The sequence below is a fragment of the Manacus vitellinus genome, unplaced genomic scaffold, assembly GCF_001715985.3.
Source record: "Manacus vitellinus isolate BGI_N305 unplaced genomic scaffold, ASM171598v3 scaffold_29_pilon, whole genome shotgun sequence".
Classification (NCBI taxonomy): Eukaryota; Metazoa; Chordata; class Aves; order Passeriformes; family Pipridae; genus Manacus; species Manacus vitellinus.
In genome coordinates this window covers 9,679,218-9,695,833 of record NW_021940207.1, presented here as the reverse complement: position 1 = coordinate 9,695,833, position 16,616 = coordinate 9,679,218, and the positions used below count along the sequence as shown (strand labels likewise).

The window sequence follows — 16,616 nt, the reverse complement described above, 5'->3', positions numbered from 1 at the left end:
GAAGGGGAGCACTGCAGCCACATCTGCTACTCCCATGGGTAGCTTCTGATGGCCAGGGCATCTCCTGAGACATCTCTTTCAAGTACTTCTCCAGCTCCCACTTGATCCTGTGTACGAGTCTTACATCCTCTCATTTAAAAACCTGTCAGCTCTTTCTGTTTGCCTTGAATCTGGTTTATATGAATTCCATTTGTTGTGTCTTAGTTTTTATTGGGATAGTGAACAATCACTCCCTCGTGATCCTAACATCTCCTTCATGCTCATGAATAGAGAGATTTTTAGCTAAGACTGTATTTAGTATGCTGTTCTCATTTATGTGTATTTAACATTCACTTTTAAAAACAGCTGAAAAAATTAATGGTGGACAAGTTCAGTTCTGATTTACTCAGCTAAGTGGTGGTTTCCTTTTCTGTTTAGCAGTAGAAATACCCTTGCATCTCAGCAATAGGGCAGGAAATACCTCTGCAAACTTACACAAGTAGAGGAAACTCCTGAGCTTCTGTCTCCCCACCCTCCTGCCCACCTTTGCAGGTACTGAAAGCAGCTACGCTGAGCACTGACAGAGATTTGGTACACTGGGAGTTATTCTGGGCATAATTCTCAGCAGTTAACATGTCATTTTTCTTTATTTTACTGTGATACTAAGAATGTTGTGATTAGCCTTTTATCTCTTGTATTAATTGTGGAACCTGAGTAAAGATGTAGCTTTGGTATTGAGGTAAGACCTTGCCCTTGCTCTGATTTGTTTTGGTTGGGGCCACGGGTCAGATCATTCCTTCAGAAGCAGAGCTTTGAGAAGCTCCAGGGATGGGAGGCAAATATTATTTAAAAGGTAAAAAAAAATCCATCCATGATCCCAATTCAAAAGCCCATTCAGGAACTTTCTAGGAAGGCAAAGAGGACACACATTATAACATAAATTTATTTCTGAATAAATTGCAACATTAAGAACTACTGTACAGAGAAACTGCATCACACTGTTACAACTGTCATGATATTTGTGCTTTGTAGGATAAAGAAACATTTATTCTACCACAGCAAAAAGTTTTACTGACAACTAACTGTATTTGGTTTAAAAATAAATACATTTTCCCATTTATTAACTCAAACAAAGCACTTTATAATTCTCGGTGCTGTTCATTAGCTTTCAGCCTCAGAAATGCTGAGCTCACATTAGTGGGAGTTACGGATGTTCAGCAATTCTTAGGAGCTGGTCCAGTGACTGCACAGTTGTGTTCAGTGTTTGCAATAAACTGACCTTTATAGACAGTAAAACGACCTCCACTGTTCTGTATATGCTGCAGAGTAGATGGAGAATTACTCATGTTGTTTAATGCTCCACATTAGATTTTGATTCACCAACAATTTGTATTTTGTAACAAAGAAGTGATGCAATCATGCAAGTTTAGGAATGGTTTTAAAGATAAAATTGAGAATATGGCTCTTTTTCATAAATTATTTAAAACTACTTCAAACTTTTCAAAAATATTTAGTGCAAAAGGATAGTTTTTTTTTTTCTCAAGAAATATTACAGAAGCATATACTGTTATATGGAAAATAAAACTTCTCTTAAATATTTTTTGGGGAAAAGCAGGCAGGTATTCTATTATGCTGCTTGGGTAGGAGGGATGAAAGATGAGTATTTTCAAAGAAACAAACTGCAGAAGAGCTGTGATGTCATAAGTTATTTTTACCTTTAAATTTAAAACCAATCTCTTTGGCAGAGTCGAGAGAATGTACCAAGTGCATGATACCAACAGATCATCTCAACAAGACGATACCATAGTACATATTATCAAACAGTTATATAAATGTTAGAGTAACGTGAACTATCACATGTAGTCCAAACACTTATATCCAAAATGAACACGCATGTCTGCTGAAATTTTTACAAACATTTTGCTTTCTTGGAAGTTACAAAAATTAACATTAAGATTTCTAGGATGAGATGGTGCTCTTTTCATATATGCATTTCTTCACCTCATTAACAATATATTTGATTACACTAAAATTAAAATAGTACTTTTTTCACTGCTTTTAACTGATATGTAGAATGTTACACAGTGCTTTAAACAGAAGCACTTTAGGTAACAGCTGTACTATCATTATTCCCTTTTACCAGGTAGGGACACTGAGGCACAGAGGTGAAATGAGCCGCCCAAGGTCACGCAGCACATCTGTGGCAGGACAGGGCTTGTGCACCTGCTGCCCCGGCTCACAGAGCTGTTCAGGAGACTACCAGGTGGAGCTATACTGAACTGCACTGCTTCCCAGTGAAAGGGAATGAGTTTTTCTTTAAGGATAGTAACTGAGAGACTCGATTTTATTTCTTTGGGAAGATTACAGGAATCGGGAATAGCTATGGAAGAGAAATAATCGCATGGAAAAAAACCAAACTAAAATGTATTTTCGGCAGCTTTTTATTTTGCTGTCTGACTGCAAAGGTGTTAAGTGTTCAAAAGCATTTATCCCTTAGCAGATTATGGGGATTTAAAAAAACCCAAACCAACATAAATTTTACTTATTTAGGGACAAGGGTGTCTTCAGGCATCCTGAAACACACTCTGGTTCTAATACTTAAACTGTACGAATATCAGTGTTGTTTTAAAACTAAATGTTAGTGTACATTTTAGCTGATTGATTTAATCAATTTGATGAAAATTGAACATATTAGGTAATTAAGCCTTTACTGTGTAGTCCATTAATTCAGAAGGCTAAAAATCCATCCCCTCCTAGTACAGTACATCCTATAGCACAATGTCAAGAGTCCCTCATGACACAGAAAGACACAATAACACCTTGGTTTCACTTTACTCCTTAGTGAGTTGTGGAACAGACGTGTGCTGTTTTTTGTAGAGTTTGTATATCTTTGCACATTTTACTCAGTGATGTTCAGAAATCAGAGTGTTACACAAACCACTGCTTGTTTAAACTGGAATAAAACAGAAATGCTGGACCAGTGAGCTTTCTTAACCCAGCTCTAGAAGCCAATCAAACAGGCTTGGTGTCATCTCTCTGCCTTCCTCGCTGAGCTTGCAGTACTGCACCACGGCGTGGAAGATATCCCCCACTTTCCAGGACTTCCGCTGAACTAGCTGCACAACATCTAAAAACTAAATAAAAACAGCCAAAATGAAATGCACTTAGGGTTTGTTTAACATTTTCTGAGGTTTTGTTAAACGAATACACACAGCCTGCTGTTAGTCCTTTGTCAATGCGCTGCTCTAGGAGGGAGTGGACAGCATTCACTGCACAGCAACATAAAGGTTCTTACTATTTATAAAACTTCATTTCTGAAGTTCCTTAACTCCCCAAAGACTGATTGGATCTCATGACATTTTCTAAATTAGCTGCTTCCATCCATTATTTCTTATTTATTTATTTCCTCATTATCAACAACTCACTGTCAAAATAATGGAAGTGTGACCATCCATTTAAAGGAAAAAAAAAAATCTTTCTTCCTTACCAGTAGCTATATTTTAATTTATATTTAATTTTCTGTATTTCTCCATATCCATTCAATAGTATTTTAAGTATTCACATAGTACTGGTGATAGGGAATTCTGTATAAAATTTTGTCATATGAAGACATTTGCCACAGTTGTGGTTGAATCACAGAGAATATCTATATTTGATTTTTTTAATTTCCAGAGAAACCAGAGATTAAATACATGTTCTTAAGCAGCTGTAAAAAAATCCTGAATTTTGTCCACTTTGTACTTAATAATAGGCTTCACAGTGTCATCCATCTGGTCCCCTTTTTTTTGTGAAGCGCATAAATTAAAATCAAAGCTTTTTATTTCTTTGAATTTCACAATATCTAATTAGCTTTCTCCTATGTTTCCAGCTTTAAACCACACAAGAAAATATTGTGTGTCTCTGGTTAGTGTAGCTCTTTGCTATTTACATACTGAAGCCTAAACTTTTAATATGTATTTTAATGATATTTAATAGGCACGTGATTTCCAAGAATGCTGTTGTAGGCAGGATGTGCCTCATTATTCTCTAGTGTATTTTTGCAATTGAATTAACTGTTTGCCAAAGCACATGGGTAAAGCTGACAGCTGTTTCTTTAATTAGATGCAATTTGGACTGTTGCTGTTGAATGCATTTTAAATGATGTTTATGATTCCCAAATGGATGTACTCAAGAAAATCAAACAATATCTCTGCTACTCAAAATGATCTTCCCCTAAGAGACCAAAATACTCATTTGTAATACTTTTTTCATTAATTGACTTGAATACTGTGACATGTTTTTAAGGCTTAAAGCTTGAGCTGTTCTTGCTGACCTTGGAAATGGGTCTCTTTGGTCTTTCCTGAAATGCTGTGGCTGGTATTTGGTGGTATCTATAAGGGAGCACTAACTAATCATTCAGGAATAGAAAGAGTCTGCATCTCTTGTGGCCATTTTGGGTTTCAGTGTTCTCTCGGTGCTCTGGCTTGGACTAACCCCTCATGAGGCTTCTCAGTTCTGGTAGCCTGTATCTGTCTGCTGCTCTCTGCAAAGAGACTTCTGCTTTCAAAACAATGGTTGGCAGAGGCAAAACTACACCTGAGCAAGAGAAACAGTGCACACAGAGCACGTTTTAACTTGTAAGCCAGGGGAGGTGCTTCTGAATTTCCATACAGTGATGCAATATATTACAATCAGTCAGTCTAATTTTCCATGTAACAGATGTGTTATTGCAAATATGGCTCCACTGGAAACAGTGGTGGGTCACTGCTGGGCTAAAACTGTCCCTGAGGGTAGTTATAAGGATATGCTGACACAGTTATGTCCTGCCTGCCCATCCTCTGAACTTTCCATCAGGTCTGGAGCAGGTTATGTCAGACAGTGAACCTGAGCTAATATAGATTGGCTTTATGTTGCAGTTAGACCCTTCTGTACACTTGAGCAGTGGGCCTGTTCCTTGGGGGAGAGTAATCCTTTCCTGCTGGCACAAAGTGACTGTGAAGCCAATGAATTCACCCATGGCAGGCTCACGTAAATGTAGGAGGAACTGTCAGGCCCAGGCAGTCCCCTCCTGTACCCTCAGCTGCAGCAATTTAGGAACAGCCAGGCACAAGTTCAGACTTGCCTAAAGCTGCCCTAATCAGTGTTGGAGACAAGACAGAACCAGCATAAGGACTGAAAATCTTATGTCCCACTAATGTTTCACATTATAGTGAGATCAGCAGAACTTTCTAAGTGTGATGTCCACACAAAAGTGATTTTTATTTTTAATTTTTAAAGCTACATACTTTAACTCCATGTAAACCATCTGAAGTCCTTCAAATGTAGCCACATAAAGGACTCTTAATTCTGCCTTGGGCATTGATACTTAATGTATCATTGATATGAAAAAGTGAGCAGCTTCATCAAAGCATGCTACAGAGACTTTGGAGAAGGTCTTATGGTAATGCCATTTCTTGTGCCATGGACAATCTACTAAATATTTCACATATCTTAAATTCTGACACACTTATGCTCTCATCACTTTCTCTAATATATGGTAGTATTGCCATCTTGCCTCTTCTTTTAAGCTCAATTACTTCAACAAATCATAACTGCTATAGTGATTAATTAACTAATTCCATAAATACTACCTTTTCAATTCTGTTTTCCTGAGATTTCTTAAAATAGATGGTTGGAATTCCAAGTTCAGAAGCAGCTATCCACTGCAGGGTGGCTCGCAGCTCCACATCGGGGCACTCTGGTTCCAGATCAAAGTTTATCACCAATAGGTCCTTTTGACAGTTGGCTGTTCCCACTGAAAGCTCAGAAGTACTTTCTGGAAAAATAAGCCCAACAGTTACTGTGCAATTACTTGTGTTAACTTCAAACTGTATGCTTTAATTGATATGGTTTAACTTACCGTCTGTATTTTCTGTCTGTTCTTTAAGGAAAACCTTTTCTTCTACTAATTCACTTAGAAACAAACAACAACAAAGCTTATTAGTCACACTTAGGAACAGTCTACAACATTGCTTCATGATGAATAAACTTCTCCCTCAATGTAAGACCTAGAAAACTGCAAGAAAAAAGTTACATAGGATGAAATAATAAAATGCCAACTATATTTCATTTATTTAATCTGTAAATCAGGAAAAGCTATGGGAATTGCAGCATTATTCCTGTAGTAGGATGAAGTACTTGTATTGTTTGTGTCATGTGTTACGTTTCACCAGGCTCTATGTATCTTTACAGTTTACATAATGACAAGCAAATGACATTATGGTAACACACAGCAAGTCTCATAACCTGGCTGGAAATGCTGAATTTCCAATGTCTGCACTTTGCAGTGCTGTACTCTCTGGCTGAATCTTTTCCAGTCTTGCTTTCTAATTTTATCTTTCATAGTTAAATACAATCATAGCTATCAATGACTCCTAGTACTTCTGGTTTTAAATGTATTAGCTGTTTGGATAAACAAATTCTATTTACACCTTGCAAAATTTTTCAAAGATACATTTTTTTCTTATGTACCATTTTCTTAAACTACAGCCAAGTGGTCACTGCTTTAGCTTCCATCTCTAAGCACAGTATCCATGCTCTTGTACATGTGTCAGGAGACTGCAAATTCACTACTGATGTCACAGCTATTCCATTTGTTTCATCGCTCCTGGAGGGATTGCACTTTCAGCACACGTTTCTAGACTGTCCCATTTTGCTCTCAATCAGGGGGAATGCTGCAAATGTAAGATTTTGTTTGTAGCATGGGAGGACACTACCACCCTCATTCCCAGGGTTTTGGAATATCCCCAAGCGCTTCAAAGAATCAAGATTATATATACTTGTGTAGTGGTTACTGCAAGATGTGAAAGAATAAAATGGCAGCATGCAACCTATGGTTTGTCTTGACTTAGAATCATAGGTGCTTAGTAACTTCCTTATCATCAGATTTTTTTCCAGTTTTTCTTCTGAACAGCAAATATACTCTCTGCTTTGGTTTTTATTTGAGGTAGTAGAAACTTCTCATGCCTATTGGCTAAGACCTGAATGGCCCCTGGAAGCTAACAAGGAGAGTTAGAAATTTATCCCTTTGATCCTTTGAGGGGACATGTTTAGGAACACGTGTAGGAGGTATCACTGCTGATGTGAAGATGGGAATGTTTTAACATTAGTCACAGAATCAGCAGCTGAAAGAGAATGCATGGAACTCTACAGAGATGTGAATGCCCTGATTTCTTACATAAAAAGAGCCTCTTGAAAGCAGGGCAGTTTTAGCATAGTCTGGTAATGAGCTGTGACAATTTTCTGATGTCACTGCCTTCACAAAGTTCCCATGCTCTATGTGTGATGTCCAGTCTAAACAATTCCTCAGTGGCTGTGCCCTGGCTGCATCATGACAGTCACCAGCTGGCAGGTTGTACCAGGATCGTTAGGCAGGTACTTGCACATCTCTTGATAATTTAACCCCAAGTTAAGTAGAAACATACCTGGAAACAATAGGTAGGATGTACTGTGGACCAAACTATTATTGTTGGAAAGAATGCAATTATATTTTTTCTTTGTCTTTAATTGATCCTTAGTTGCTTGACCTTACTTGCTATAACAGGAGAGTTTTGGTAATGTTTGAAGTTATTCAGAGAAGTTTCACACAACAGGAAACTGATACAGTAGAAAACTGTCTTTTAAACAGAGTGGTTGATGGACCAGTATTCTCCTGGGAGATCCACCTGAGTGGTTTTTCCTGTAATCTTTCACTGTCTAGTGCTCTCACTCTCCACAGACACCTGCATGTGCTTTTTTCTGAAACTATGAGCAGGCACAGCAGCAGGTGCAAAGCAGGGCTTGGCACGTTTTAGGTGGTGTAAACAATTTGCAGTTAAAATCGGACTAAACATCAAGTCTCGCTTCAGTGACTACTTACTTAATCATAGGAGAAGATGGCACGTTCTCCTGATAAATTTCCAGGTCCATAATGCCAAGACTGCTAGTTGTACTGCTGTTGCCATTGCTGACAAAGCAAAAGTTTAAATATTAGTGCCAAGCTGTGCTGAACATGTTTCCATACATCTTTTAAAAATTTATTTATGTACAAAGCAAAGTGAGGAGGCCGCCTCCTGTTATGTAGAGTTCCACAAAATCAGTTGTGCTCAGCAAGTGGTTCCCAGAATGAAGCACACTAGTCTGCTCAAAGTAATGAGGCTTTTATTAAAATAGTTCTAGATGGAGCATGTATGAAGTGCATCAATGTGCATGTGTGTAAACTGAAGTGATGCAGTAAACTGGAGGATAAAAAGATGTAGACTCTCTTCTTGTGCATGCCTTATGCAATGAACATTTGGCCTCAAATGAAAAAACCAGTCTGCTTGAGTCCTTGAAAAGAAGGTTTAGCAGGTACAGAGATGCCCTGGAAGAAATCTGCAGAGATTCAGATATCTCTGAACATGGGGAGTTAGAGCAAGATATTGGTTGCCCATCATACTACTTACCTTTTGGGTGACTCCATGCCTGTAACCAGCAGTGGTTTCAGTGTATTACATCATACCCCAAATACTACTGGGGACCTGATGGAACCCACAGGTACAGAGATGGCCCCTTGTGTTTCTAACTACTCTGAAAGAGTGAGATTTTAATTAAAGCCAGTGCTCATTGGGACCAACAATACATAGAAGTATTCTTTTTGGCTTCTTCACAAGGATAAAGTAGTACAATAGTATTAGTTCACTTTATAACATCATTGTAAATGGGACAGTAAATGTTTATGCAGATATTGCAACAGTGTCATGAGCAGGTTGTGAATTTGCTGCCTGCAAGTCAATTACCAGGAACAAATTCTGTGTGGCAAGTCATGTTGAACCACTTAATTTTTACTGGAAGAGCAACTAATATTATTTTTCCTTACATTCGAAGGATTGATTAGAGAGTTCCTTTTCCTATCATGCTGATCTCAGTCCGTGCCAGCATGCCATGCATTCAGACTTGCTGTAGCAATTTCTGTTTCAATGCAGAGCTGAAAGGCACAGTACTTCAGCTCTCTCAGACCGAGGACTTTGTTAAAGGTTGATACAATAATAACAGGATGAATGTTCAACTGCGGTGACAGACATGTTTTGTTCAGTTCTTTTTAGCTGGCCAACAGTGCTTTCTGACAGAGACTCTTTTCCCTGCTTCATTACCATAATGTCTTCCCTCCTTGTCATATTGATACTCAAGAGAAAGATGTAATTACTTGACAATATTTTAAAACCTAGTCTAAGAGCATAGGAAGAAAAAACTTTGCTCAATTTCATGTCGTGAAAGGGCTGAAGTCAAACTACCATCACTTTATATAAACTCCAAGGACTAGATAACATTTTTAAACACATGTCCTGACTTGAACAGATACAAAAAGCAGCACACTGCTATGGGAGCTCTGGAATTTATGTCTACTCAGGGGAACACTGGTCATCCTTTGTTAATCTGCACCCCTGTGCCAGTCTAAGGAGATCAGGCTCAATCTCTGCTCTTCTGGTGGGAACAGCAATCTCGTCAACCTTGGCTGAGATGCCAAAACAAACATTATGCAAAGAGTAGCAAATAAATCAAAAGACTGTAGCAATTAGCTTGTCTGGTGGCCTTTTCACTGTAGGACTGAGGCACTTCAGTGGTGCCAGGAAGTTTTTCCTTTGCCTGAATCTAGCTGCTCACCAGTAGTAAAAAGACCTAGCTGAGAACCAGAATGTGGATAATTTTTTCCCCCTTATTAAAAAATAAAGAGATAAAGTCTACCATTAGACTTTCTTTACGGTGTTCTAAGTAAATCTCGAGCTGCTACCTCTCATTCCTGATACATGGCAGGGAAATCACTGGCTTGGTTGATAGACCATATTGTACAGTGAGAACAGACAACATGGGTACCTCATGGATTGCTCGCTGAGTTGCAAGTAGCTACTTGTGTCATCAGGATTGTCCTCATCATTAGCTAGCTGTGACCAGCTGCCAGTGCTTTCTTCACTGCTGCTGAGATGGTTTGGGAATTCTTCAGCTGCTTTTGTCTCTCCTATGATTTCAGCATCCGATCTGCTCTGAGGGCTGTTGCTGGCAGGGTGATAAGGAAGGCACGTTGATATGATAATACAGGCAAACAAACTGGTGACACCAATCTTCAGGCAATGCTGCTCATTAAAGTCAACCAAGCTGCAGAATTATACAGATGCAAAAGACTGGACAAGCTTATAACTTATCCATACAGTCCAATAGAACATATGATCTGAGATGCTCTTAAAAAAGGACTTTCTCATGACTGCTACAAACAAACACAAACCAAAGTAAATATTATACTGAAATACGCATAGAAGTGGTTTAACTTGTAAAAAATGATTTTACATGTAAGAAAAGAACTGATCACTGTAAGGGTCTGTTGCTTAATGCACTTCAGTCAATCAGTGGTTGAAATATATGATATATGTTAGTGCAGAATGTGAACTACCAGCTCTCTGCAGGATCTCTCTAGAAAAGTTCTTGCTTTCAGACCTGTATCTAAGTTATGACTGAGGCACTGGTCTTTAGTTAGAGCAAAAGATTGCACCAGAAACGCTACTGCTCCCGAGTCATCACCTTGACCAAGAATATACTGAGACAATATCATTGTGGATGTCTCCTTTTGCCAAGCTCTCACTCTCAGAAGTTGTTGCATTAATGCTGGATGACAGAGAGAGAGGCAGCCTGTGCAGGGAGAATGGGAGCTGTTTGCCCAAGGGCTCTGCTCTAGCAGGCAGAGAGCATCTGCCAAGTAACTGTGCCTGTCATCCCTGACCCCTCAGGGGCAGAGCTCAGCATCTGCACCAACACGTGGGCTCTGAGCAGCCAGGTTGCAGGGTAGTGGTGTTACTCAGGTTTTTAATACAGGGCAGGTAGCTCCTGATACCTGGTCCAAAACACAAGAGATTCCTGTGGGTGATGTTTCTTGGCATTTTGGGTTTTGTTTGATTCATTACACAATTGCATCTCAGACTCGCGATGCTTTGAACTGACAGTTCCCCACTTGTGAACAGTCTCTTGGAACTGTTTCTGCGTGACAGGACTGGGTCTGTGCCACTGCCTACATACCAGAAACAGCTCTTTTTCATTGCTGAAGACCTCTTCCCTAGGCCTGCACAGCTTTTTTTTTTTTTATTTTTTTTTAATTCCTAATTGACTGTATGTCTGCTTGATATTTTGCCTGGAGTCTTCTGTGCCTGTATCTGAACTAGCAAGTAGTTTAATGCAGTAGGAGTGGATCAAAGCAATTGCTGCTGATGCTTTTATAGCTACATTATATATTTTTAGGTTTTCACTTCAGCCTACATAGACTTGGTCCAGCCAGCTATGCCAGAAATGGTTCAAATCTGTGTGAAGAACCACAGGAAGCTTTGCCTTCCCAGTAGGAGTATGAGCACATCTGGAACACACATGGGCAGCTTCTATTTGAGATTCCTTTAAAAGAAATCTGCATTGCATGCTGCAAAGAAAGCTGATGTATGGAAATGGGGATAAGTTGATTCAGAACTGCACTGCACTGCTGAGCCAAAATGCTCTTGTGGTGTAGCCTCTGGTTACTAATTCAGCCCTACCAACCCTATTGCTTTAAACATCCCATAGGCACTTTGGGAACTCTGCATCAAAGGCAGAAGAAAAGTTGTTATGAAAGGGGTCATAAACTGCAAAAATAACTTCATTTTCACAGTCAAGACTCCAAATAGATGGATTTTGAAATGTATCTTACTAAAAGCAGGTTGCATTTTAAGGAAGAGGAAGGTTAGTGGGGGAGAATCAGTATGAAAGACTAGTGACACTATGATAATTATCATAATTGTTAACATACACAGGAAAGTAGATATAATCCATGCACTTTGCCACTTCAAGAAAAGCAAGTACTTCTGCTTTCTCACTTCAAGCAGAGCTTTGTCAAATGCCAAAACAGAGCACTGCCTAGAATAAAATGAGCTACAATGGTTTCTAACACTAGCACCTGCACTCTTTCTACCACTCTGAGATAATGGGGTGCTGCAGTGCTCCAAGAGACTGACAGTTTGGATACCATTAAAGTAACGGATACAGTGAAGAAGTATAGTTAAAAGTAGGCAATGCCTTGAGAAAGAGCATTGCTCTTGGCCTCATAGCACTCATAGCAATCTTCTACATTTGCACTGCACTCTCATACTGGGCTCACACTTTGCCATAACCAAAGCAAGCTACAGATTTCTTAAGACAAGGAGTACAGCTACAAGGAGAGGGAGGTAAGGTATGGTGTAAACTCCATGAAATGGCATTAAAATAAAATGAAATGTTATTCTTTTCTCTATTTAAATTCTACCAGAGAAGTCTTGAACTAAAGGAGGTGAGGGGTACTTTTAATATTTTATTTCCTTCACTAAAGAATTTTTCTTACTTGTAGCTCCAGACTGCAAACACAAATTTGAACTTCAAGGCCTCAGAAATCCAGGTACACAAAGCATTAGTTACACAAACAGGCATAGCAGAGAACTACAGATTCTGCTGTCTTCTGTTATACACTAACACTGATTTTTATTTATTTATTTTTTTGAATTGAGATGTCAGCCAGCACCACATGAAAGTTTATGTTTTGTCTATTTTTCTTGTCTTGACTATGGGAGAGACCATAGTCAAGACTCTCTATTATCTGTAGAGAGAAAACTTACTTATTAGTAAGTTTGAATGTTAGAACCATAATGTTGTCATATTTGATTTAAGTTTGCTCCAGAAATCAGCACTGTGATACTTGACTGGCTGATTTTATGTCATGAGAAACCTGTAGTCACAACTTAACCTGTTTGTTTCTTATAGTTATATAAGAAGTTATATTCTTATCTTCTTCTTTTATCAAAATAACTTTTACTGGGAAAATAAAACACCGAAGCAATGTGCTGATTTGCTGTTTGGTCACTTACCTATTTGCTGGGGAACTGGAAACAGTGTGTTTGCCATCCAAAGCTTCTGGAGGCTTTTCTTTGCTTTGATGCTCCTTTCCAGAAGGTCCACATGAAGTTAAGGACTCTGAGTCTTTATGTGGCTCATCTCGTTGATCACTTTCTATCTGAATCAAAGGCACTTCCCTGTGCTGACCTGCAGGGAGGCTCCTGGGGCTCTTCACGTGCTCTTTTTTCTCATCCAAATTTACTTCTTCCGTTTTGGGTTTCGATTGTATCTGAGCTGTGCTTTGGGGATGTTTGCTTTCCAGCACATGTTCTCGGCTTGTATAGTCACAGGAATCCTGCTGGACAACAATTAAACTTTTACCACTTTCAACAATGTTTGCGGCCAGTCTTTTTGCATATTGTTCCACATGCGGTGGGGAATCGCTGTAAAACTGCTCTGCCTCTGCAGCCTCTGCCTCATCTGCTATGATTTTGTTCTTCCGCATCAGAGATTCAATAGAACTCGCCCACGTCTCGTGAATCAACATATCTGTTATCTGGTCAGTCTTGCATCTTTGGTACAGGCACGAGTCAGACTTGCAAAGACCTGAAGAAGCCACGGTACTGGCTGGCTGCACACTTAAGGAATCTTGGCGATGGTGGGCAAATCCATCTAAGGAATTTGCCTTAACTGGGACATTAACTGTAAGCCTGGAGCCTGAGGATCTGCTGTCAGGCATTGATGACTGCCTAAAGCAAAAAGGTGACCGTAGAGACGGTGGTAGCAAACTGTCACACCAGTCCTTTGAATTCCGAGGGGAATACAGGTTATCTTTATTTTCCCTTTCGATTTCTCTTAGCATATACCTATAAAATTCTTCTGTTATACTTTCTGTGCTGGACTGTTTGGATGGGCAACTCGGTCTTACATTAAGATGGCCATTTTTCTTGGCTACCTGTTGCAAAGCAGAAGTTAAGATATTGTTTGCATTTTTTCCTGCATAGTAATCCAGTAGCAAATCAAAACCTCTTCCTTCATTTTCCATCTGGTTCACCATAAATCTTGAAAATTCATCTGTAATGCTTTCACAACTAGACTGCTTTGAGACAGAACTTGTCTGGCTCATAGACTGACCAAAGCTGTTCATTAGGCCTAGGGTATTGAAAGAGGCTTTGGAATCCGAGTCCTCTTCGGGAATGCTCTCACAGCTTGAGGCCTTGGCTCGACTCCATCTTTCACAGTGCAGTCTGTTCCTGGGGTGGTTTGGACCTTGCCAGATGCTATCAACCATGGAGAGTTCAGTGAGGTTCATGATCTTGGCAGCCACTTCATTTGCAAAGATATTGACTGAATCAGGTGTGTCCTCAAGGTTTATAGATTCATCTACTACCCGATTCATCAGTCTTTCCTTTAGCTCTGGATGCTCATCTGTTTTTCTTTTGATCTCACTTAGTCGAGGTGCCCTGTGCTTCCGAACCACTGAGCCATTAGTATGGGTTTCCTTTTTCCTTTTCATGGTTCTGCATGATAAACTCTGGGTCACTAGATATTCATTGCCTCTCTTCCATGCACAGAACCAGGGTTGCTTTCCATTTGAATTTTCTAGACAAATGGCAGCTATTTCTGTTGCCATAGAGACAACTGTTTCTGCCAATTCTTCTGCAAAATCTGTTATACAATATTTGTCTCTTGAATTTTTCACCTGTAGCACAGGCTGAGAAGGAAGCAAGACATGGTTTCCTAATAAAGACAAGCTAAGTTGAACATCATTATTTAGCACAGAATCACACTTATGCTTGGCTTGGTTTTCTGCAGTTGTGGTGGCACTGGAAGACAGCTGTTCTTGAACACCATGTCTGCATTCATTGTTTGCAAAGGTATTTTCTCTGTTTGAAAATGATCTGTAATCTTTCTTCTGATGCTGATTGTTGCTCTGATTTGGGGATTTGTAACAGTCTCGTGCGGTTCTTTTCAGGTATCTCTTCTTGGGAGATGTTTTTCCACCAAGTGTGTTATGCTCTGTGTCTCCACTTGGTTCTGAGCTCAGTGTGGCACCTTCATTGCTATTTACATCTTTCATATTACTTTTCCAAGTGGTTGTGACATTTCCAAGATCTTTGCTAGTACTGGTACTGTAGGATGTACCAAATGGCTTAGCAGCAGAGTGATCAAGGGGGCTGTGAGAAGTTTCACATGCTGTTGCTGGTGTTGACCATCCTTCTGCTCTTGTTACTTTCTCTGCTTTTCTGCCCTCAGAAAAGAGAGGAGAACATTCTTCAACTTGCCTTATGTCGTTCATCTTCTTGCAAGTGAAATATATTATATTAAAAAGCAACTCGTTTGCAGTCTCTGTGAAAATGTCTTGTGTACTTGAGCCATTTTCTGAGTGGGGGTGTAGCTGTCTCTTCTTCCTAACCTCTTCCATAGAATGTCGTAGGATAATATTGGATAAGTTTTGCGCAAGTTCATCCCTGATTACTTCATCAGCACGTGGAATGCGTGGCCTTGCTGCTGTTTCAATAATTTTCCCATTTATGGATTCCATAAAATGCCCTACATTTTTGTATGTGTTGGGTTTTGTCAAAATTACGGATGCCTCTTTGAGAAGTGCCTCTGCAATGCTCTCATTTAGCTTTTCCATGCTGCTTCCTATAGCTATGCTACAGTGCAGAGTAATGGCTGCAGAAGCCTGAGCAGCAGACAGAAGTCCACTTGAAGTTGCAGGATACTTCTCCTCCTTTGTTTCCCCCAGACCACAGATGGCCACAGCACTTGCTACTTGAGTCATGCCACACAGCGCAGATGGAAAGGAATATTCTGTGCCAGCAGAGTCATCAAGGGGCTGTGAAGGTGCTGTGTGCACCTCTTCATCTACTACCACTCTGCTTCGGGAGTCTGTGACTTCTTGGTCCCATCTGAATTTTTCTGCAGCTTGGGGACTGGAAATGGTTCCAATGACAGTGGCTGCACAAGCCAGAGCCACTTCCAGTGCACTTTGGTCATGTCCGTTTGAATGTTCTTCCTCAAAGTAATCTGAAACTTCAGCAGAGCTTTCTGACTCGGTCCAGTGGCACAGGTTGGGGAAGGCAGACCCTGGCCAGTCAGGTATGTTCTCAGAACTGTCTGGACTTTGCACTATGACAATCTTTGGAAGTTCATTCCATGATCGGGAAGCAGATACGTCTTCTGACTTACCGGAGCTTCCCACAGAGATGCTGACTGCAGCCTCCTCACTGAAACTGGGTCGGGACTGTGACAGTCTAATGAATGCATCCTGCAGAACAGATTCTGCCAGATTTGTGGCATACTGACCTGTAGTCCCCTGCTCATTTTGTGAGGGTGGATCAGTTTTTCTGATACCTGCAGAGTCCTCCCCATCTGTCTTACTGTTGTGTTTTGTTGTTGGGTCACACAGAGGCTCCAGCTCCTCTTTAGCCATTTTGGTTAAAGATACATCTTCTAACATGAGCTCTGGGCAGGAATTTTCAACCTCATCAGTCAAATTGGTAGCACTAAATGATGAAGTAGCTTTTTCAGCTAATTCCTTCTGCCACAGTTTTTCCTGGTCTGACTTATGTTCAGGTTGTAAGAGGCCATTTTCAGTCACAACATTCACAGCTTCAGAGACTTGAGTAGCTCCATTATCTTTATTAATGCAGTTTCCTTCAAGAATGAATGGCAACCTGGCTTTTCTGTAGTGAATATTTTCAAATCCCTTTCCTTTATTTTTTTTGACATCTGAAGATGCTTCTGAAACATTTAATTTTTCATGACCTATTAAAAAAAAT

The 16,616-nt window shown here is 39.8% G+C and overlaps 1 protein-coding gene across 1 annotated transcript in view; it reads right to left on the bottom strand.

The window, feature by feature from the left end:
• Positions 1 to 904: 904 nt before the first annotated feature.
• Positions 905 to 16,616, bottom strand: part of SPHKAP (SPHK1 interactor, AKAP domain containing) — a 68,552-nt gene continuing 52,840 nt past the window's right edge. Inside the window, exons 7-12 of the mRNA XM_018075030.2 lie at positions 12,861 to 16,602; positions 9,829 to 10,008; positions 7,856 to 7,942; positions 5,858 to 5,910; positions 5,589 to 5,773; positions 905 to 3,113 (exon numbers count right to left, since the gene is read on the bottom strand). Of these exons, the coding sequence (XP_017930519.2) occupies positions 2,970 to 3,113; positions 5,589 to 5,773; positions 5,858 to 5,910; positions 7,856 to 7,942; positions 9,829 to 10,008; positions 12,861 to 16,602 (4,391 nt within the window). The 3' untranslated portion in view covers positions 905 to 2,969. The remainder of the gene's footprint in view (positions 3,114 to 5,588; positions 5,774 to 5,857; positions 5,911 to 7,855; positions 7,943 to 9,828; positions 10,009 to 12,860; positions 16,603 to 16,616) is intronic.